The sequence below is a fragment of the Garra rufa genome, chromosome 15 (assembly GCF_049309525.1).
Source record: "Garra rufa chromosome 15, GarRuf1.0, whole genome shotgun sequence".
NCBI classification, from domain to species: Eukaryota; Metazoa; Chordata; class Actinopteri; order Cypriniformes; family Cyprinidae; genus Garra; species Garra rufa.
The window spans coordinates 12,088,846-12,112,030 of record NC_133375.1 but is presented as its reverse complement, the minus strand read 5'-3'; the positions used below and the strand labels follow the sequence as shown (position 1 = coordinate 12,112,030).

At 36.4% G+C, this 23,185-nt stretch overlaps 1 protein-coding gene across 1 annotated transcript; it reads right to left on the bottom strand.

Moving 5' to 3' along the window:
- Nucleotides 1–3,206: 3,206 nt before the first annotated feature.
- Nucleotides 3,207–21,587, bottom strand: npc1l1 (NPC1-like 1). The gene is made up of 19 exons (XM_073819082.1): nucleotides 21,373–21,587; nucleotides 17,575–18,889; nucleotides 15,562–15,826; nucleotides 15,120–15,220; nucleotides 14,864–15,036; nucleotides 14,647–14,775; nucleotides 13,954–14,136; nucleotides 12,357–12,471; nucleotides 11,771–12,036; nucleotides 10,484–10,573; nucleotides 10,160–10,350; nucleotides 9,267–9,394; nucleotides 9,030–9,162; nucleotides 8,872–8,927; nucleotides 8,462–8,612; nucleotides 6,916–7,147; nucleotides 6,689–6,802; nucleotides 6,434–6,596; nucleotides 3,207–4,209 (listed from the first exon to the last, which is right to left on the bottom strand). The coding sequence occupies exons 1-19, from the start codon at nucleotides 21,436–21,438 to the stop codon at nucleotides 3,941–3,943; spliced, it is 4,140 nt and encodes a 1,379-aa protein (XP_073675183.1). The 5' UTR covers nucleotides 21,439–21,587; the 3' UTR covers nucleotides 3,207–3,940.
- Nucleotides 21,588–23,185: the final 1,598 nt, after the last annotated feature.

Below are 23,185 nucleotides of genomic sequence, written 5' to 3'. Positions count from 1 at the left end.
GTTGTAAAGCAAAGATAACCTTGCTTAGCTTCCCGAAGAACCCAGCGTTACGTGAACGGTGGAAGATGCAGTTTATTTTCCCGGGGCAGAAACGGTTTTGCAGGTGTGTTTGTTGACGAACCTTTTATAAACAAGGCCCAGTTTGACACTGGATTTACAGATCGTTTGATACTGAAATATGGAGCGGTCCCAGCTACAAAAGATCCTGGTAATGATTCAGAACTTCAGATGGTAAGTGAAAGAGCATTAAATGTCTGTGTTTTGTTAGCAATAAACGCTCTCGTCAATCTTTAGCTCCGCCCACGGCGCGCCTTCAGGAGCTCGGCTGTTTTCGGAGAGAATCGTAAAGCTGTATCTGTCAGACTGGGTTCACGAGAACGAGACGAGATTTTTAAACTTTTTTTTTTTTTAAGTAATCCTCGATGAAATACAGGTCCTTTTCAAAAAATTAGCATACTGTGATAAAGTTCATTATTTTCTGTAATGTACTGATAAACATTAGACTTTCATGTATTTTAGATTCATTACACACAACTGAAGTAGTTCAAGCCTTTTATTGTTTTAATATTGATGATTTTGGCATACAGCTCATGAAAACCCAAAATTCCTATCTCAAAAAATTAGCATATCATGAAAAGGTTCTCTAAACGAGCTATTAACCTAATCATCTGAATCAATTAATTAACTCTAAACACCTGCAAAAGATTCCTGAGGCTTTTAAAAACTCCCAGCCTGGTTCATTACTCAAAACCGCAATCATGGGTAAGACTGCCGACCTGACTGCTGTCCAGAAGGCCATCATTGACACCCTCAAGCAAGAGGGTAAGACACGGAAAGAAATTTCTGAACGAATAGGCTGTTCCCAGAGTGCTGTATCAAGGCACCTCAGTGGGAAGTCTGTGGGAAGGAAAAAGTGTGGCAGAAAACGCTGCACAACGAGAAGAGGTGACCGGACCCTGAGGAAGATTGTGGAGAAGGACCGATTCCAGACCTTGGGGGACCTGCGGAAGCAGTGGACTGAGTCTGGAGTAGAAACATCCAGAGCCACCGTGTACAGGCGTGTGCAGGAAATGGGCTACAGGTGCCGCATTCCCCAGGTCAAGCCACTCTTGAACCAGAAACAGCAGCAGAAGCGCCTGACCTGGGCTACAGAGAAGCAGCACTGGACTGTTGCTCAGTGGTCCAAAGTACTTTTTTCAGATGAAAGCAAATTTTGCATGTCATTCGGAAATCAAGGTGCCAGAGTCTGGAGGAAGACTGGGGAGAGGGAAATGCCAAAATGCCTGAAGTCCAGTGTCAAGTACCCACAGTCAGTGATGGTCTGGGGTGCCATGTCAGCTGCTGGTGTTGGTCCGCTGTGTTTTATCAAGGGCAGGGTCAATGCAGCTAGCTATCAGGAGATTTTGGAGCACTTCATGCTTCCATCTGCTGAAAAGCTTTATGGAGATGATTTCATTTTTCAGCACGACCTGGCACCTGCTCACAGTGCCAAAACCACTGGTAAATGGTTTACTGACCATGGTATTACTGTGCTCAATTGGCCTGCCAACTCTCCTGACCTGAACCCCATAGAGAATCTGTGGGATATTGTGAAGAGAAAGTTGAGAGACGCAAGACCCAACACTCTGGATGAGCTTAAGGCCGCTATCGAAGCATCCTGGGCCTCCATAACACCTCAGCAGTGCCACAGGCTGATTGCCTCCATGCCACGCCGCATTGAAGCAGTCATTTCTGCAAAAGGATTCCCGACCAAGTATTGAGTGCATAACTGAACATAATTATTTGAAGGTTGACTTTTTTGTATTAAAAACACTTTTCTTTTATTGGTCGGATGAAATATGCTAATTTTTTGAGATAGGAATTTTGGGTTTTCATGAGCTGTATGCCAAAATCATCAATATTAAAACAATAAAAGGCTTGAACTACTTCAGTTATGTTGTAATGAATCTAAAATATATGAAAGTCTAATGTTTATCGGTACATTACAGAAAATAATGAACTTTATCACAATATGCTAATTTTTTGAAAAGGACCTGTATATAGTGAAAAATAGTATTTTATTAAACACAAAATGCAAAAGTGCACTTTGAAATGAACTTGTACTTTATGAAATTAAGCTTCTATTTTAATTAATTATATGCAGTAATAAACATGTAAACTAAAGCTGCATGATTCTGGATAAATTGAAAATCTGATTTTTTTTTATATAAATTGAAGATCACAATTCTCTCACAATTCTCTCATATTTGATCAAAAAAAAATGTCAGCATATCAATCAATGAAGACTTGTTTCACTATTGCAATCTCCTGAATGATTGATTTAATGATTAATTATGAATGATTACTATGAAGAGGATAAGCATTACAATACATTCAAGTGTTTCTTTAGTAGAACACAAACAAAGATTTTTAACTCAAACCGTTGTTCAGCTTTTTTGCACAGACCGATCATTTTGTGTCTTAAGACCTCAGTGTATCATCACGAGCTGCATGGTTTAATTTGGTTTTGTTTGTGTATGTTTTTTTACTCTTGAAGATTTGGTAACCATTGACTGCCATTATATGACTGACAGACTGCAACGGTTTGAGTTAAAAATCTTTGTTTGTGTTCTACTGAAGAAACAAAGTCACCTACATCTTGGATACCCTGGGGGTAAGCAGATAAACATCACATTTTCATTATCCCTTTAAGATACTTTCGTTTTGATCGCTACTGTAGGCAGTAAGTGTTTATAACCAAACTATAAACTTTTATCCCAGTACTTCTATTATTTAAATGTCTGTAACACAGCAATAATATTCATTATGTGGTTGAAAAGACTGTTTGTGTTGCTCTTTCTGGATCAGAAGCAGCATAAATGTAGATTTGAATGCCTTTATAGTCACATTCTCGCGAGACACATTGAGATATTGTGCCACGAGCTCTCGTCACATCCCTAGTAAATATGATAAAACCTAAGACTTTTTGGAGATATGAAGGATGCAGTACTACTCCATAGGTACTCGAGATTAACACAAGATTAGGTGAAACTGTGTGTGTTATGCCCCCTTTAATATTTGCCCTGTAAAAATAGTCTATAATATACAAAAAAGGTTCCTTGATTGCCTCTGAAATTAGTTTCAATCATGCAACCAATAAACTGCTGTAAAAGTGCTTTATGGTACTTTAACAGTAAACGGTAAACTTTGAATGCAAAGTTGAGATATTGAAGTTTTAACGAGTTTATACAGAATGTACAAATACATACAGTGCATTTTATATTATTACAATAATGCTTATAAAACAAGAGCAGATGCTCTTTATACTGGAGTGTTATTTGAGTTGCATTGTGTGCTTTTCGTGTTACATGTTTCTATCCTCAACAAGGCAATTACTTGCATGCAAAAATGACAATATGAAATCTCGACTACAAAATTAAATATAACATTTAACAAATATTACACAATAAAAAAGTAAAATAATTCCAAACTATTGTACTAATTTCCTTATTTCTGAAACAGTGGATTGCGCTCCTCATATGTATCTGTTATCACTTTGCCTCAGGCGTGACCTGGGCAAGATAATCACCGATATAGATGACGGCGAAGGATTGACATGCTGAGTATCTCTTGTAAACCTCTTCAGAAGTTGATAAATAGTTTTATAGCTTAACGCAATGCTACTGAGTCCACATAAAAAGGCATGGAGCTGACATAGCACGATGAGATTCTGCTTACTGGTTGCATTTTTTTCTTTAGGTCTCACGTGCAGTAGTGTGTGTAATAGCAGCTGATCACTTCATTCAGAGGAATCTCTCGTACTACAAGTTCAGTGTTATAGTGGAGGTAAATTAACTGGAAGGAAGAGGCTCTGGGCTACAAAATGTCAATGGTGGGCACAGAAATTGACGTGTTTCCTTTAGGAGGAACTTGAAGGAAATGCAGTTCATTTCTGCCTTTTTCACAGATATGTGGGATTTGCAGGGATTTCACCATTGGATTGTTCATGGTTTTCTAAACTAACGTTATCATATGTATGTTGTTTGTCGAATTCTGACTCCTTGGCTTTGTTCTCTTGACTCTGATGTGAGGGATTTGCAGGGATTTCACCAGTGGATTTTTCATAGTTTTCAAAACTTAAGTTGTCATATGTGTGTTGGTTGTTGAGTTGTGTCTCCTTGGCTTTGTTCTCTTGAATCTGCAGCAGAACTGCGTTGTTCACACCAGGACCTGAGCAACACAGAGGATATTTTAGAAGTTTTGCTTAATCAAACCCTGATATAATACACAAAGTCTGACTTGGTTGGTTAAACGGTTTGGAATGGATTTCTAGTGCTTGCTACGTAGTCTGAATTAAAATTTCCTGTTCATTTTCTCACCCCTATATCATCCAAGGTGTTTGTGTCTTTCTTTCTTCATTCGAAAAGAAATATAGGTTTTTGAGAGAAAAAAATTCCAGGATTTATCTCCATATAATGGACTTCAGTGGGGATCAATGGGTTGAAGGTCCAGTTTCAATGCAGCTTCAAAGGGCTTTACATGATCCAGCCAAGGAATAAAGGTCTTATCTAGTGTAACGATTGGTCATCTTTTTAAAGAAAAATGAATTTACATAGTTTTAAGCCACAAATGATAATCTTGCACTAGCTCTGCGATGTGTACTATGGTTCAAAAAGGTAGAGTAGAGCGAAACACTTCATCTAATTTTCTCCTCCAACTTTTTAATAGTCCAACATCTATGTTTTACCCTGTTCTGTTTTGTAAAGGGCATCAATGTTAATTTTAATAACAATTTTTTTGTTGGAATGCCATTTAGGTTTAGTCATACTTTAGTTATCTGAATTGTTTTAGTTTTAGTCTAGTTTTAGTCGACTAAATGTAATGATTTAGTTGGCTAAAACCTAATGGGTTCAGTTAAAGTGTTATGCATTCATTAAGCATTTCTCTAAAATGACCAAACTCATTGTATAGGTTTGATATTAAGGTTTTATCATGATAGACACAGATTTAACTGAAGTTACATGCAACATGCCTTTATATTAAAATGAAATGAAACCACTTCTCATTAAGAAACAAGAACAAGGTCTTCTTCTCAATGAAATGGTTAAGCTAATTATGCTATATTCTTCATTCTTTCTTGCAGACATATTTATTAAATTAATTTAGATAATATTTGTTAGGGATACTAAAGTGATTCAGTCAAGAGCAGATTTTCTGTTTTTCTTTTGTTGCTTGATTAACATCAGTGCCACAGACAATAGCAACTAAATTAGGCTGCTGTCCCTTTAAAATGGATGCAGTATACTGATTAGGGATGGCTCCATACCAAAATTACCTCTGTATCGATACTAAAAAGGTATCAAAAGGTACGTTTCGATCGCATTGAAGGAGTTTAATCCTTTTGATGATCCATCGCAATGTTTTGTTGTCACGTTTACCCCCGTTTCGCCCACAGGTCAACTTCAATATACTGCGCATCCCTAGTACTGATACACAAACAATATTCTCCCAAATGTTTATGTTCATCTAAGATGTAACCGAGTGCGTTTACGTGAATGCTTGTCAAAATGGACAATTCCACATCGTTTTGTTCAAAAGAATTCTTGTACGTTGTGGGAGAGGCGCTTCTTCTTTTGCGTCACCAAAATTTATCCATTTGTCTGTTCTTCTCTTACTCACAGATTTTGACATTTTTGAACATTTTATGAGATGTACAGCAAACGTATGCTAGATAATTTCCCACTGGATAGATCAATAGGCTATGTTACATTTCAAATGTACGCATCTAACCACGCAGCAGATTCGTTTTGAATAAATCTCTTCCCAAACCGTTCCCTAACATTTTTATTGTCAATAGATTTTCGTCATAGTTTTTTGTCGTTCAAAACGAGTTTTTGGCGCATTATTGTCACGTTTTTGTAGGTGAAAAATATGTTGTTTAATGAAAATTATGATAAATTATTCATCAACGAAATGGCGCTGAAGGGCATTTGACTTTCTTTGCTGGTTCGCATTGTAAACACTGGGCTGGTACTTCCACCTTTTCAATGCGATTACATAATGCGTGAAGTCCAGCTAGTGCAAGATGAGCATTTGTGGTTAAAAAGTGTATACATTTTAATTTTTTTTTTTTTTAGAAAATGACTAATCACTTCGCTTGATAATTCCCTTATTCCTCAGCTGGGATTGTGTAGATCCCTTTGAAACTGCAATTTGGACCTTCAACCCGTTGATCCCCGAAAAATCGTGGAATGTTTTCCTCAAAAACCTTAATTTCTTTTCGGCTGAAGAAAGAAAGACATGAACTTCTTGGACGACATGGGGGTGAGTAAACGATTAGGTAAGTTTAAATTCTGGAGTGAACTAATCCTTTAACTTAAACTATCAAAAATTAATTTTCAGTAATTGAAATGAAGATTAAATTGAAGTTGAAGTTAAGGTTCTAAAAACGTACCAAAGAAACTGAGCAGCACGGGCAGAAATATGAGGCCGTGGGCCATGCCGAGCAAAGTGATGACCAGATTGAGCCTGAAGAAGAAGATCTGGATGAGCTGTGCTTTAGCAAATGCCAGCACTACTATTCCAGGTAGGTTTGTCATTGCAACTCCAGCAAACACCTGTGAATAAGAACATACATGTTCATGAATTAGGCATACAAACTAATGCAGAACTGAAGACATCTCAACATCTTTGTGGTTGTGCTACTCACCGCACTACCCATGTTAACTGTGGCTTCCTTCGCCCTCTCGACCCTCGAGGGGCGAATACTGAGAGCAAATGAGCGTGTTAAATGAGACACGAATTCCACTGATATACCAACGGCCTGAAAAACAAACCAGCAGTGAGATGAGAATGTCATAGATCGTTCCTGACTACCGTCAGTGATTTATGAACTGTAAACATGCAGAACACACAGTGTTTCTCCAAACCACTCACCGTCACAAGGTTGATAAGCGACACAGCGTTGAAGTCGATGCCCCATAATGTCATGACGCCAACCGTATCCACAGTGATCATTACTATGGTGAGCAGGTTCAGAAAACCTGATCTCAAGTCCATCCCGAGCAGGATGCAACACACAACAAATGTGGGGAGCAAACACACGCCGATGTTGAACAAACCCTCGTTCACGATGGTCAGGTACTGTTCGTAATACACGTACGTCACACTGTAAAATAAAAGATCGTAGAGTCAGTGCACAGAGAAACTGGGTCTCATTGTGGGCCCTATTTTGCTTGAATAAACTATTACAGTGGTATTTTTATTTTATCCACTTTTGCATAATTAAAAAAAAAAATCTGTTCTTCTAAATTTACTTTAAGGAATTTACGTAAGTGTGAACTGAATGTAATATTTTGGACACTGAATTCCATGTTATTTGCAAATAAACGAAAATCGAAATTATGAATGAAATCTATTATAGTTGAATAGTTTAAGTATATTTGCAATATATAAAGTGCAATTTCTTGAACTTAAGAGTGATTTTTTGACATAAGTAGGACTTAAGTGCATATATAAGCATACAAAAAATGTGCACTGCCATTTAAAAGTTTGGGATCAGTAAGATTTTTTAAAGAAAAGAAAAAACAGTAATATTGTGAAATATTACAGTTTAAACTAATGTTTTTTATTTAATATATTTTAAAATATAATTTATTTCTGTGATGCAAAGCTGAATTTTCAGCATCCTTACTACAGTCTTCAGTCTCACATTATCTTACAGAAATCTTTTTTTTTAATGTGCTAATTTCTAACTTTTATTATCAATGTTGATATTAACACTTTTTATCAATTTAACATCCTTGGTGTATGAAAGTATTTCTTAAAAAAAAAAATGTTTAAATGGTAGTTTACATTGTTAGAAAAGACTTCTATTTTAAATAAATGCTGTTTTTTAACTTTAATTTTTTTTTAAGAATCCTAAACAAAAGTATCACAGGCTCCAACAATATTAAGCAGTGCAACTGTTTTCAATGTTGAGAATGAATCATCTATAAATCATCAATTTCTAAAGGATTAATAATGCAAAAATATAGATTTGCGCAGCACAGGAATAAATTACATTTTAAAATATTTTCACATAGACATTTTTTTTGCACTGAAATAATATTTCACAATACGTTTTTTTTTCTGGATATTTAAACAAATAAATGCACCCTTGATGAATGTAAGAATCTTCTTAAAAAACAGATCACATAGATCTTATAGCATTAAATTTTTCACTCGTGCCACCTTTAAAATGGCTGCGTCACATCCTTGCTACACACAATATATTCCATCCTGTAGTTGAATGAAAAGTATGAATTAGCTCTAGGATCCTTGATGCTGTTTTGCAATATTATAAAGTAGCTCAAGGATGCGTTGTCATTCAATAGTACTAAATGAACTGATTATCGCTTCTTATCTAATCCTGGGGAAAAAGGAGCAAGGGTGAGGATGATAATTCTAGAAGGATAATGGACGATTAGAAGTGAAAACCTACGTGTAAGGGAAGACCTCAAAGTCTGGAGAGGTGCCTGAGATGTTCCTCATGGCCAGTGTGATATTAAGTGCCAGTTCTCTGGCTTTCTCCAGCGCTCCTGTGAACTCCTGCGAATTGACCAGAGGAGTGTGGTAGGCCATGAACCGAGACGCTGAAAGAAAAAAAAAAAAAAAGCTATAAGGAATCAAACACTTCAATGTTTCTTAAACGAGCTGTTTGTAGACCTAAAAGCATGAAAGACAAGTAGTGGGAAACTGCTATTCTTGAATTTATAATGGGAACCAGTGCGGACTAGGCTACAAATTGACAAAATGACTCAGCAATTCTGTAGAACAGTTGAGAACCACTGCTATAGGAGGTGAAAGCAAATTACAATTCATACAGTTTATGTATGAATTTATGGATCTCACCTATTATTTCCCCAGTGTCGTCTCTAACCACAGCTTTATCATAAGCTCCCAAACCACTGGAAATGAAACAAAACATTTTTAGTAAGTGCATACATTTTGTTGACCATAATCATGAATGTGATTCATTCTCAACATTCATAGTTTTTCAGATTTCTTACCCTTTTGGACACTGTAGGTCAGGCCTGTTGCTAAGAAAGTCTGGCAGGAATTTGTTAAAATCTTCAGCACTAGGTCGGAGGACACCACTTTCGGGTATGGTCAGACACTTCTTCAAACATGAAAGGACACCCGCTGTCAAAGAAAGTTCTCATTTAGTTCTCTATGTTTCATTGTACATGTGCGGATAAAAAACAAGGCTTTATATGTTAGCTGCTAAATGATATAGAAACACTTACTCTCATTGGCAGGACAAAATTCGCCTTTGTCTGGGCCAGACGTATAGATACGACAACATTTAGATCCAGGGTTAAGCCAATCAATATAGTCATCCACCCAGGAGGATGCTGGGATAGCCAAGTAAGATCTAGAGCAATCAGCAAGATTTCAGTTTTAATCAGCAGCTTTAAAGAAAAGTAAGCCTTGCTTAATAAATTTACAATAGTACAGTTGTTCATGTATTTTTGATCAAATAAATACAGCCTTGGTGAGCATTTACAGTTGAAGTCAAAAGTTCGCACACACCTTGCAGAATCTGCTAAATGTTTATTATTTGACCAAAATAAGAGAGATCATACAAAATGCATGACATTATTATTTAGTACTGACCTGAATAAGTATATTTACATATACTCCAGTCCATGGTTGAATTTATAAAAATGACCCTGTTAAAACGTTTACATACACTTGATTCTGAAAACTCACTGAGGCTCCATAAGAAAAAGACCATGCATTACGAGCCTGGGGGTGAAACCTTTTGGAATTTGAAGATTAGGGTAAATTAAATCGAACTTATTTTGTCTTCTGGGAAACATGCAAGTATCTTCAGTAGCTTCTGAAGGGCAGTACTAAACAAAAACAATATGATATTTAGGCAAAATAAGAAAAATGTCGGCTACACATTTTTGTTCTGTTCAAAAGTTTTCACCCCTGGCTCTTAAAGCATTATTTATCCTTCTGGAGCATCAGTGAGTATTTAAACCTTCTGTAATAGTTGCATATATAAGTACTAAATCATAAATAGCATGCATCTTGTATGATCCCTCTTATTTTGGTAAAATAATTAACATTCTGCAGATTCTGCAAGGTGTGTGTAAACTTTTGACCTTAACTGTAGATATGTAGGACTTACCGCTCAGGGTACTCAGTGGCGTATCGGATCTTCTGGGTGAAAGAGAACTGGTCACATCCCACACTGGAACACACTGCATTTACGCCCTCCTCACTGGTGAAATTGAACCCTTTGGTCGTGATAAAATACGTTGGCACACCAACCTCAAAATACTTATAGAGGTATGCGAAGTAGTCCAACATGTAGGAGTCCTGATCATATTTATACACAGACAAAGAGAGAAAGTCAACACTGTAACTTAATATCCAATAACTGAAAGATTTTTTAAAACCCATATTGGCGTAATTGGTCATTTTTACTGGCAGGCTAATAGATTAAACTTACAGATGGCATGGCCAGTTCTTGATCTAATCCCACTTTTACATGGAACAAGAGGAACACACAAGCACAGAACACTGCAAGAAACACCACCATCTAAGAGAACAAGACATAATAAGATTAAACTATTACTAATTTGTTCATATAAAAGCATATAAATGACAAAAAAAATCCCCATTTAATCAGCTGTAAATGGGTGTTTTTTTTTTACACATTTACTAGTTTTACACTGTAAATGCATATGATAGTTTATATCTTAACAATGGATTTTCAGATTTTTTTGGGACCAAGTTACAGTTCATTTTTTTCACGTTTTGTTGCAGCATTATGTTAAACTGCTTTAAATTACTTTTTTTCCCGCATCAATCTACACCTCATACACCATAATGACAAAGCACAAAACAGTTATTAGAAATAAAAAACTGAAATGATCCTGTTGCATAACTATTCATACCCTTTTCTGGGACACTCAATTTAGCTCAGGAGCATTCATATTGCTTCTAGATGTTGCTACACTTGGAGTGGAGTTAAACTGTTGCAAATTCATTTGAATGAGTATGATTTAGAAAGGCACACACCTCTCAGAAAAGGTCTAACAGCTGAAAATGCATAACAGAGCAAAAACCAAGTCCTGAAGTCAAGATAACTGCCTCTAGAGCTCAGTGACAGACTTGCGTTAAGGCAATGATCTAGGGAAGAGTTCAGAAAAAAATCTGCTGCACTGAAGGTTCACAGAAGCATGTAGCCTCCATTATCCATAATGGAAGACGACTGGAACAACTAGGACTCTAGAAAATGTCTGCCAGCCCCCATCCAAGCTGACAGAGCTTGAGAGGTGAAAAGGTGAGGCAAAGAATGGCAGATAATTGCCAAATGCAGATGTGCAAAGCTTGTCACATCATACCCAAAAAGACTTGAGGCTGTAAAGGTGCTTCAACTATGTACTGAGTTAAGGGTATGAATACTTATGCAATGTACTTACTTCAGTGTTTTATGTGTTTATGGTGTATGGAGTGTAAATTGATGTGGGGAAAAACTAATTTAAAGCAGTTTAACATAATGCTGCAACAAAACGTGAAAAAAATGAAGGGGTATGAATACATTTGCAAGGCACTGTAAGTCCATCAAAAGCAGTAATTCAACTGCAAATTAATTTTCCAACTTTTCCAAATTTTATGTGACAAGATAAATTATTTTGAAATCTGTTGGTTAATAAAAATCCACTCTGAGACATAAAAGTGCCTGTAGTTGATAAAAGACGCTAATACCATTGTCGATAAAGTAGGAACTTACTACTACTACTCTGGTGACAGAGTTGAGCAGTGCAGGGGCATAGTACTTTTTCATCAATGGGAGCAGGATACCCTGGTTGGGTTCTGACGGGTGTTGAGTTTTCACAGTAACGCAGCAAGCGATCTCACACCGGTTTGCATCTTGTCGCCGAGCGTCAAGTGAGAGCAGAGCCACGAAGGCAGTCATCTGAAGAATGAAGTCCATGAGCACAGCCAGTGCAGCATATAGGGCGAAAGACTTCACTGCTGGCATAGTGCTCAAAGCACCTGCAAAGAGACAGTAAGGGTGTGTTTAGTCATCTGTATATAGCTTTCCTCACAGATGCAATTAATCCGAACCCACTGACTGCTTTATATATGACGCATTCAGGAGCCAAAAGTACATTATTGCCTGTACTATACATGAATCATATCTCTCTTTAATTAAGATGATACATATCTACTGCATCATGTTAGATATGAGTAAAGGTCAGGCAGTATAATGTATTTTCCTCATTTCTATTCATTAGATTTGTTTTGTTTTGTTTTTCTCGTGAGCTTGTGTTTTATAGGTTACAACAGAGTTGGCATCAGTAGGAGATTCTTACCCAGGAAGAAGCAAACTGATTCAGACAAACTGCAAAGCAGCATGCTGGGAGCCACGCTTCCAAGAACTCTTCCAATCTGTTCCTCCCTCTTCTCTCCCGGTCTGCGCATATCTCTCTGATTGAAAAGACAAAAAAGCAAGCATGTTTTATGAAATTATAGCCATAGTAGTGGAGAAATAAGTAATATCCTCAAAGTTCTAAAATAGAATACATGGCACACTACCATTCAAAAATGTGAGGTTGGTAAGATTTTTGGTTTTCATGCTCACAATTTCTGCATTTATTTAATTGAAAATAAAGTAAAAGCAGCAATAATACAAATGCTATTAGAAGTGTCTTTGAATATACAGTTAAGGTCAAGGTTTACATACACCTCTTAGAATCTGCAAAATGTTCATTATTTTACCAAATGATACAAAATGCATGTTATGCTTTATTAAGTACTCACCTGAATAAGATATTTCACATAAATGACAGATAGTTGTTCATGAGTCCCTTGTTTGTCTTGAGCAGCCTGCTGTTCTTCAGAAAAATCCTTTAGGTCCCACAAATTTATTTGGTTTTTCAGCATTTTTTGTGTGTTTGAACCCTTTCCAAGGGTGATTTTGAGATTCCTCTTTTCACACTGAGGACAGCTAAGAAACTCATATGCAACTATTACAGAAGGTTCAAATGCTCACTGATGCTCCAGAAGGAAAAACAATACATTAAGAAACTTTTTAAGATGTGTATTTTTTTCATTTAGTACTGCCCTTCAGAAGCAACAGAAGATACTTACTCGTTTCCCAGAAGACAAAATAAGTTAAATTTATTTGATCTTCAAATTCCAAAAGTTTTCACCCTCGGCTCTTAATGTATCTTGTTTCCTTCTAGAGCATCAATGAGTGTTTGAACTTTCGGTAATAGTCGCACATGAGTCCCTCAGTTGTCCTCAGTGTGAGAAAATGGATCTCAAAATCATACAGTCATTATAGGAAAGGGTTCAAATACACAAATATGCTGAAAAACCAAAGAATTTATGGGACATGGAGAATTTTTCTGAAGAACAACTGGGTCATTTTTTTTATAAATTCAACTATTATTTTCTCTTGTGGACTATATGTAAACATCTTTTATGTGAAACATTTTATTCAGGTCAGTACTTAATAAAAAATAACATGCATTTTGTATGGTCCCTCTTATTTTGGTAAAATAATTAACATTTTTGATTTTGCAAGGTGTATGTAAACTTTTGAAATCTTATTTTAAAATGTAATTTATTCCTGTGATGACAAAGCTCAATTTTCAGCAGTCATTTTTCCAGATTTCAGTGTCACATGATCCTTCAGAAATTATTATAATATGCTGATTTGCTGCTCATGAAATATTTCTCATTGTCATCACAGTTGAAAACAGTGCTTAATATTTAAATGACCAGGATAGGCTATTTAGGTTTCTTTGATAAATAAGAAGTTCAAAAGAACAACATTTTTTAACGGCCCAAACTTTTGAACGGTAGCGTAGAACAGTGACTAAGAAAAGTGAGTTCAGAGTGACCTACAGTGTAAGTATGACCTAGAATGTCAAAAAAAAACAAAAAACATTAAACTCAACAAACCTGATATTCCAGAACAAAAATGAAGATGTTATCAGCTCCCACAGCAAGCACAAGGAACGGTACGACCTGAAGAATAACCAGTGAGGACGCAACCCCAATCCAGGCATAAAAACCCATAGAGGCAATGACAGAGCAGCCGACGACTAGAATACCACCCAGTCCAACCAAGAACTTTGAGTCTACCTATAAAACAATGATACAACCTTGTCAAAATAATCCAAGGGTAGTTGACTTAAAATACTTTTGTATGCATTTAGTATGTTCTTCCTTTTCGTATTCTAGTAATAATAATAAAGTTTACTTATCAGCTCTTTATAGCACTTTTATGATTATTATTGACACTTTTACGGCCTCATATCATAAATATTGCACAACATTTAAAGAGAAAGTGATTTAGATTTCAGGTAGATTTACTATGGAATTAAATTATATATGTAACTAGTTACTCCTCAACACTGGGTATTGTAAATAAAATAAATATCTATAACTAATAACATTTATATCTTATCTTTGATATGATCTTATATTTTAATCGTGAATGTGTTGATTCAATTGCTCAGAACACACTTAAAACCTGGTGGACTTTCCATTAGGGCTTTATTTTAAGAAGAAAAAAAATGCTTCTTCCTTTTTTCCCGTTACCAGAAATGAGCAAATTCCCATTAACCATTAACCACTCTATTACGCACTCACCAGGATACGCTTGCAGGATGAATATTCCCCTAGAGCCACGGCTATGTAGAGGAAGATGACAGCATAGCTTATCATGAATATGGGGATATCCTCTGCCGTTGTTCTGTTAATCTCATCCTCCAAGGACCTCTGCGGAACACCAGGTAGTTTGATTATGAGATTGTTAAACTGACATATTTGATCATTACAACATACAGTACGGTCGATAGAGTCTTACCTCAGCCATGTAGGCAAATGTGAAGTTTGTGTTTGGGTTTTTCTGATATTCCTGCACAATATCAAGGAACCTTTGCTCCCACTCTTGCGCCACTTTAAATTTAACGTCAGTCCGTGCGTAATTGTTTAGAGAGAAGGTAAGGATTAAGGCTTCGGCAGTGGTGTATTCCTCATCTGAAAATGTAATGGAAAGCCAGAGTCAGTCCAGTGAATCTTTAAGCTAATGGTGAAATGATAGTAACAGATTTGTGTCTTACTGTCATATCCTCCTACAGCCAGGAAGGGGAAGACAGGGCCTCCATAGTCTGCCATACAACTCATGCCAAGAGCTGTGATGTCTTTAAATGATAATGGAGAGCTGTGGGCAATCAAAATATAATTATGACTGATATTGTTTTTATAATTAAGCCGTTTCTTATTTTGTTCCTGAATGAATCATGTTTTTGAATCAACTGGTGAGCAAATGATTCACTGATAAGTAGTCACTTGTCGCAACCTACTGGATTAACAATTTAACCTACAACGGTCTGCCTAAAAACAATCCCTGTGGGCAAACTCGGACTAGCTGATTGAGTCACAGAAACGGTGAAAAGTTTTTAAAACTTTTTAGTGGAACTTCAACTTCAAGAAGCTGGAAATATCTCTGTGCAGTCTCAAATGTGAGGTAGGTAATGGGACAGCCACAGATATCTGACTTACTTAACGCAGTAGATGAAATGGTCCCTCCAGTCCACCTCCTTAGTGACGCCAAGCTCTGTCATGTTCACTTTAGCATTCAGGTTGTCAATGCTATTTTGGAAGTACTGCGGTAGACTGTTGACAGCACAGTCTGTTAAAGATGGGTTGCTTGGATTGAGTGGCGCATAGCAAACATCTTTAAGGCTTGCAGTGCGATTTAGGTCATCTGACCAGAATTCAATGGCCTGGATTCTCTGCTGAAGTTCCAACAACTCAATGATCAAATCTGTGAGACAGAAACATGTGCAATATATTTTAATATAACTGAAACGTAAGCAACACTGATTAGGACTACAATGGTTATTATGACCAAAAAAAATTGATGTCGGTTGTTATTGTAATTCCACTACACTACAGATTTAATGCTGCGTTCCAGGCAACCCGTTACCCATATTTTCCAACCTTCTACCCATGAAAGTGCACTGGAACGGCAGTCAAACCCGTAACTTCCCACCCATGAACTTGTTCTACATCGATGTACTCTCAGTTCCGCACTCTGACATCACATAGCCAATGAAACAACAATGAAACAACAAAATAGACTTCAGGACAATATAACATTGCGATCAAATTAATAATAATAATATTATAATAATAAAGTAGTGATTGAAGTCGTGATTTATGGGCTCAAAAACCTGCCTGGAACGCAGCATAAGCTTTACAGTGGTTTTCCTGGTAGCATAAAAACAGTTTAAATTTTGGCAGAAAAGTATGTGAGGTCTTTCGGAGCGCAAATGAAACTGGCCAAGTCACACGATTTCAACAAACGCAGCATCGTAACATTTCAAATTTTAGATGGTTTGCCACTGGGGTGAGTTGATCTGGAATGGAAGCCCATTTCAGCCATTGAATAAAAAATTAAAAAAGGTTATTTTGACTTTTTATCTCACAGTTCTGACCTTTGTTCTGAGAATTGTGAGATATGATCTCGCAATTGCGAGTTATAATGTCAGAATTGTGTGACATAAACTCACAGATGTGAGTTATAAGGTCAGAACTGCGAGATATAAACTCACAATTCTTGCTTTTTTCTCACAAATGTGAGTATTTTGCAATTCTGACTTTTCACACAGTTCTGAGATAAGTGAAATAAACTCCTAATTGCGAGTTATAAAGTCCAGTTTTGAGGGGGGGAAATGACATGTTCTCAGAACTGCGAGTTTATATCTCACTATTCTAACTTAATTTGCAATTCTAAGAAAAAAGTTACAATTGCGAGATATAAACACAATTCTTACTTTTTTCTCACAAGTATCTTGCAATTCTGACTTTTCACACAGTTCTGAGATAAGTGAGATAAACATTGTGTTGCAATTCTAAGAATATAATATTTTTTCCCACAGAATTGGACTTTATAAATGACAACTGAGGAAAAACGTCTGAATTGCGAGATACAAAGTTGCATTTGGGAGGAAAAAAAAGTCAGAATTGCAAATTTATATCAACTGCAATTCTTACTATTCTGACTTGATAACTCAAAATTGAGAGTTTATCCCCCAGTTTCACAGACAAAACTTAAGCCTAGTCCCAGACTAAAATGTGAGTCTGAGCTGTTTCAACTGAAAGAAACTTGCACTGACTGATCTTAAAATATATCAGTGCCTTTGTTTTTTCTCAAGATGCACACCAGTAATGTTTTTTCACTTTTATAAGGCGCTTTTATAAAAATTAATTAAATGTCCCAATTGAACTATGACCTAATCCTGGCTTAGTCTAAGCCCTGTCTGTGAAATTCTCAAGAGTACCTTTTAAAAGTCTCAAGTACCTTTTGAATTATCTTATTCAGTGGCAGAAACATTTTTGGCCTCCATTGTTTTACTTAGGTGAACATACTGGAAAAAAGATCTATTGCTACTTTTGTCACAATGTAAGCAGATCTAAAATATGCTTTTGAAACTTTCCATGATTAGTTCATTTAGACAACCACACAGATATTTTATTTGACTAACAATTGGAAAAACAAGGTAATTTCACCTTTAGAGACGATTCCACTGAAGTTCTGTTCGCCAAAGAGTAAGGAGTCATAGTAGTGAGCGGGCCTGTCTGGAGCGGTCAGGATCAGCTGATTGGTGCGGTAAAATGGATCAAAGTGTGCATCGTGGAAGGCCTTCTCACGCATGGCACGACTTTGGGGCGCTGACCAGAGCTGGACAGGATCAGTGGTGAGTTCTATGTCTTTTATTCCCACTGCAAATACCAACACAACCACCAGGCAGACCGGGAGCACTATGAGAGGATTCCGTGCCATTATGATTCCCCATTTCTGGAAAAGAGACCCCAGGAATTCCTGAGTGGCAAGACTGGCTTTATCAGAGCATGTAACATCTTTAGGATGGACTTTACGTTCAGTCACATTTTCGTTTTGGTCTTTGGTGGTCTTGCCCTTGCCACTCTTTTTTTTCCGGTAGTGGATAAAGTAGTTGAAAAGTATGAAACACATCAGAAAGAAAAGGAGGCAGGCGAAGACTATGAGGCAGATGACAAGCACACCATCTAGATCACCTATCATAAACGGTTCTGGTAAAGGCTCTGGCTGTGGTATAGCTGGACAGGATTGTTCGCAGTCCTGACAAGAACAGGGCTCGCCACCTGACGGTGTGGTCTCATTACAATTCAACGCTCTTCCAGCAAACAGAACCGCTCCTGGTGGGATTCCAGCAGTCTGACCTTCTGGCAAAAGCATGAAGTTAATATCCAGAGGAGCCAGTCCATTGCTTGAGTCGCCCTGGAAATCTAGCCAGCGTTGCGGCGTGCACAGCGTCGAACCATAGCGACCACACATCGTGGCAATGGCGAAGCCTCCGGTGGCTGGGATTCGGACATTTTTGCAAGACCTAAATGATGCATCTGAGAAGCTGCTGGATATATAAGCTTCGTAACCCACCACAGCTTCCTTGACAATGCCGTTTGTCTGATTGATGAATGCGGTTTTGGTAATCTTTAAAATCTGACTTTGGTCAGGACTGCAGGTGGTGGCGCAGTGGAGATGCGCGAAGTTCTCAGCGCAGGATGGACAGCGGATCAGCACGGCTTTGGACAGCGTCAAGCTACTCTGTAGAGCATTGAGCTGATTCATGGAGCAGCAGGCCAATGTTTCACCCTCACCATGGACCATCATTGGGCAAACGGTTTTTAAACGTTCATAGTGGTCTCCTGTCACATTAACAGCTTTTCTGTAGTCCTTACAGGGTACTCTGGGGGGGATAAGAGCCCCTTCCACTGAAGGATTTAGGCCACAGTCCTCATAAAATGCGCAGTAGCCTGGTTCATGCTGAGCACTTGTGAGAACCTGCGATAAACAGAGATACAACATACATGAAGACGTAATGTAGTAAAAGTGTGTTAAGCTACTCCTCATGTTTTCTTATTTTAAGCGATTCTCACTTATAAAACAATATCGTTTCTTAAATCCCAAGAATCGATTAGTCTAGCCTGTTATCAGTTAATGAATGGAACATTGTGCACCTCCCATTCAATAAATCGCAATAAGCTTTGCGCTTTATTACCTTTGATATGAAACAAAGTCTCAAATTTCAAATTCCATCCATTTTATCACAGTATTCAAACGATAAAATATGTTTTGGTGCTGTTTAATGTGGAGTGACAGATTGATGGGTGCGCTGCGCACATGAACTGATCATCTCCTCCGCTTCAACAAGTTACAGCATGAAATAAACATGAATAAATACCCAAAGGTAGGTTAAAAGAAAGAGTGTAACTTATAACAGCTTGTAAACAATGTCACATTTACCTCAGAAAAACCATATTCGGTGACCCTAAACTCATTAGTTGGCTAGAAAAATAAACTCTAGAGAGGAGCATTTTGCTAAATATATGCTCCATATAACATATTCATTATCATTTTTTACTTTTCTTCTCTGTTTAATTTTTGCTTTATTAAAAAAATAATCTGTCAATTTTTATGTACTCTTAAAAATAAAGGTGCTTTAAAAGGTTCTTCAAGCGATGCCATAGAACCATTTTTTGGCTCCACCAAGAACTATTCAGTCAAAGGTTCTTTAAAGAACCATCTCTTTCTTACCTTTTTATAATCTGAAGAACCTCCTTTTGCCAAAAAAAGAACCTTTTGTGAAACAGAAAGGTTCTTCAGATGTTTAAGGTTCTTTGTGGAACCATTTAGACAAAAAATGTTCTTCTACGGCATCGTGAAGCACCTTTATTTTTAAGAGTGTGACAGCCACCATTTACATGTTTATATTTCAAAAAACGAACTGGAGTAGAAATATACAGTCAAACCAAAAAATATTCAGACATCATATATCTAATTTCTGATAGGTGATTGGACACTTTGACCTGACCATGTTATCCAAGTTATCCAACATTATCGAAGATGTATTTGTTCTGACTCAGTTTAACTCTTTAGTTCTTGTCATATTTTATTACCATTTTCTAAACTACAGTGAATAAACTGATAATGTGAGAAATGTTGAAGGTGTCTGAATACATTTTGGTTTGAATGTAATTATGTAATGTTTATTTAAAATAATTACGATAAAAACTTTATTGAGTGCAATTTAATCATTTGAATACAAATGAGTTTATTTCAACCTTCAGTATTATAGGAATGTAGTACCAACTGACTGTCAAGTTTATTTTACAGCAATAGTTGATTTTTTTTCCTTGAGAAAATTTGGCATGTACTGTATCTGATATCAGAAATTACAAATTGGAAATCGAATCGAATTGAACTGCAAGCTTGTGAATCAGAATCGAATCGTGAAATTTGTCAAAACCGAGCCCTAATAATTTATTCTTAATGTAACAATGAAATTAAGAAGTAAATATTAAATAATGTCACTTCTTTCTACATATGCCCCATATCTTTGGACGTTTAAAAAAAAAAAAAAATGTTTATTACTTTTCCAAGCCTGCAATATTGTAATATTCCCTGATATTTCAAGGGAAAACTAAATGATTGTAGTTTGTGCCTAAACATGCTGATATGTTTTAAGATGTTATGAATGATGCTTCTCTTTTTCTTGACATTTGTCGTCTTCTGCCTGAGACACTTATTCTTTTTCTGCTTGACATTCCATAGTAAGAAAAAGTTTGGATGTGATCATATGAGGTGACATGCTTCACATTCACAAAATTAAATCCTCCAATAAATCTCGAACGACTCACAACAATGGTGAACTAATACACAAATAATATACAAAGAGAAATATTTTTTTGCCACAATTTAATAAAAAACGATTGATTTTTCTTTTATGCCAAAAATCATTAGGATATTAAGTGAAGATCATGTTCATGAAGACATTTTGTAAATTTCCTACCGTCAATATATATAAACTGAATTTTTGATTAGTAATATGCATTGCTAAGAACTTCATTTGGACAACATTAAAGGCGATTTTCTCAATATTTAGATTTTTTCCACCTTCAGATGAGTTGTATCTCAGCCAAATATTGTCCTATTCTAACAAAACATACATCAATGGAAAGCTTGTTCAATTTTCAGGTGATGTATAAATCTCATTTCCAAAAACTGACCCCTTGGTGTTGTGGTCCAGGGCCACATATTTCAATATCTCTTTATTTTGAAGCACTTAACATTTATTCATGAATCAGTTTTGCAAATCTATTTCTGAAAATGACACAAGAATCATACCAACTCATATTATTTACCCCGACCACGTATATAAAGCAGACTCGTAGACAGTAACTGGACAGTTTCAAATGTTTTGTGTTATGCTGATTATGTAATTTAGAAAAGTTAAATAAAAAAAAAAATGTCAAGTGCAGACCTACCATGCAAGCAGCAAGTGTAAACAGTACAACGGACCACCATGTCCAGCTCTTTCTTCGGAAATGCATTTCTCTTGTTGCGTTTGCACTTCTGTGCGTACGGAGTGTTAGTTCCAGAAGAGAGATGGAGGCGGGACAACGTGGAGAGTTTTAGGTAGCAGAGAGGTCTCTGCTCTATCTGTGCCTATGCTGGTACTGTGGAGAAAGACAGCAGGAAATGAAAAGCTTTCTCACTCGCATTGGATTAACATAAGTGATACTGATGATGATTAGAGTCTTATCTGGCCTGATGTTTCCACCACCAACCAGAATGGACAAAACCAATCCAGCTCACTGATCATTAACTAGATGGGCAGACTAAACCAAAGGTGTGTTATTGACACTATGGAACATCGAAGAAACAAAACACACCCACCAAAACCTGATAACTCCCCGATGACTCTCATTAATAACATTTGCATTAAACTATGGTCTGCAGACTCTGCACGAATGCAAAAAAAATTCTGTTTTCTTTTTTCAGTGGTGCAATTCATATTTGTACACAAATCATAATACAGTTAATATTCTGTTTATCTGAATTTTATTTAACAAATACATAAAAACTGGCTTAAAGTGCTGTTCTTCTTTACTTGCAGTGCAGTTACCCAACCATGCTTTCATTTTGCGCTGAAAAACAATTCAGACAGGTAAGATTTACAGCCATTAACTGTTAATGTTTTTCAAAGTCTCTTTTGCTCATCAAGGCTGCATTTGTTTGCTCAAAAGCAATCAGTAATATTGTGAAATATTATTACAATTTAATGTAACTGTGTTCTATTTGAATATATTTTAAAATATAATTTATTCCTGTGATTCAAAGCTGAATTCACAGCATCATTACTACAGTCTTCAGTGTCACATTATCCTTCAGAAATCATTTTAATATGTTAATTATTTGCTGCTTAAGAAACATTTCTTATTATTTTTTATTTATAAACCATTGTGCTATTTTTGTGCATGTAACTGTTTCAGGATTCTTTGATGAATTTAAAGTTTAAAAGAACACTTGTTTGAAATTGATTTTTTTTAATTTCATCACAAACTGTCACCTTTGGTCAATTTAATGCATCCCTGTTGGACAATAGTATTAATTGCTTTAAAAAAAATTCTGAATAGTAGTGTATATGACATTGTATGACTGCTAACAGGACTATTGAATGAAAGAAACTTGAATGAAAAAATGAATTCCATGTCTGTGATTCTGATCATCTGTGGCATTTCCTCAGCCTTCTTAGCAGAAGCTTAAAACTAATCTACAAGTAAGCTATTATAATTATTTTAACAATAGTCCAGTTATTAAATTAGTTAGTTGCTTTAAATAATCACTTTTGTTCTACCATTCCTCCTCCGTAAGTGGCCTACAAATGAAAGTGTTTGCTATAGGAATAAAAGTAAATTATTAAAGGAAAATACACTGTAATGCATTACTACAAACTATCAAATGACAATAACAAAGAGAGAAAGAAACCAGAAACAATCAGATATATCAATGTCTAAAGTGTTTGTAAGAAACCTGCAGCATCAGTTATGTGTATTGTAATTATGTTTTATTTGGCCGATGGCCTATGAAAAGAGATTTTCAGAAGTGAGGATGTGAGGTTATAAAGACGTGGGCTAGTGCATGCCTCTGCACTACAAAAATATTTGTTTTTTTCTTTGCAACAACATAATTAGGGGTTATATCCACTTTCCTTGAACCGACACAAGATAAGACAAAGTTTTACATAATCGTCCTTCAGAATTTCCAGGCACAGCAATCAGATTGTTGATAAGATTA

What these genes read in the sequence shown, in the direction of transcription:
- npc1l1 (XM_073819082.1), bottom strand. Translation starts at nt 21,438, where the DNA reads ATGCATTTCCGAAGAAAGAGCTGGACATGGTGGTCCGTTGTACTGTTT. An exon ending in GGCTGTAGGAGGATATGACA is followed by an intron (nt 15,037 to 15,119) that starts GTAAGACACAAA and finishes TTACATTTTCAG; the next exon opens with ATGAGGAATACACCACTGCC. An exon ending in ATCAGTTTGCTTCTTCCTGG is followed by an intron (nt 12,037 to 12,356) that starts GTAAGAATCTCC and finishes GTCTCTTTGCAG; the next exon opens with GTGCTTTGAGCACTATGCCA.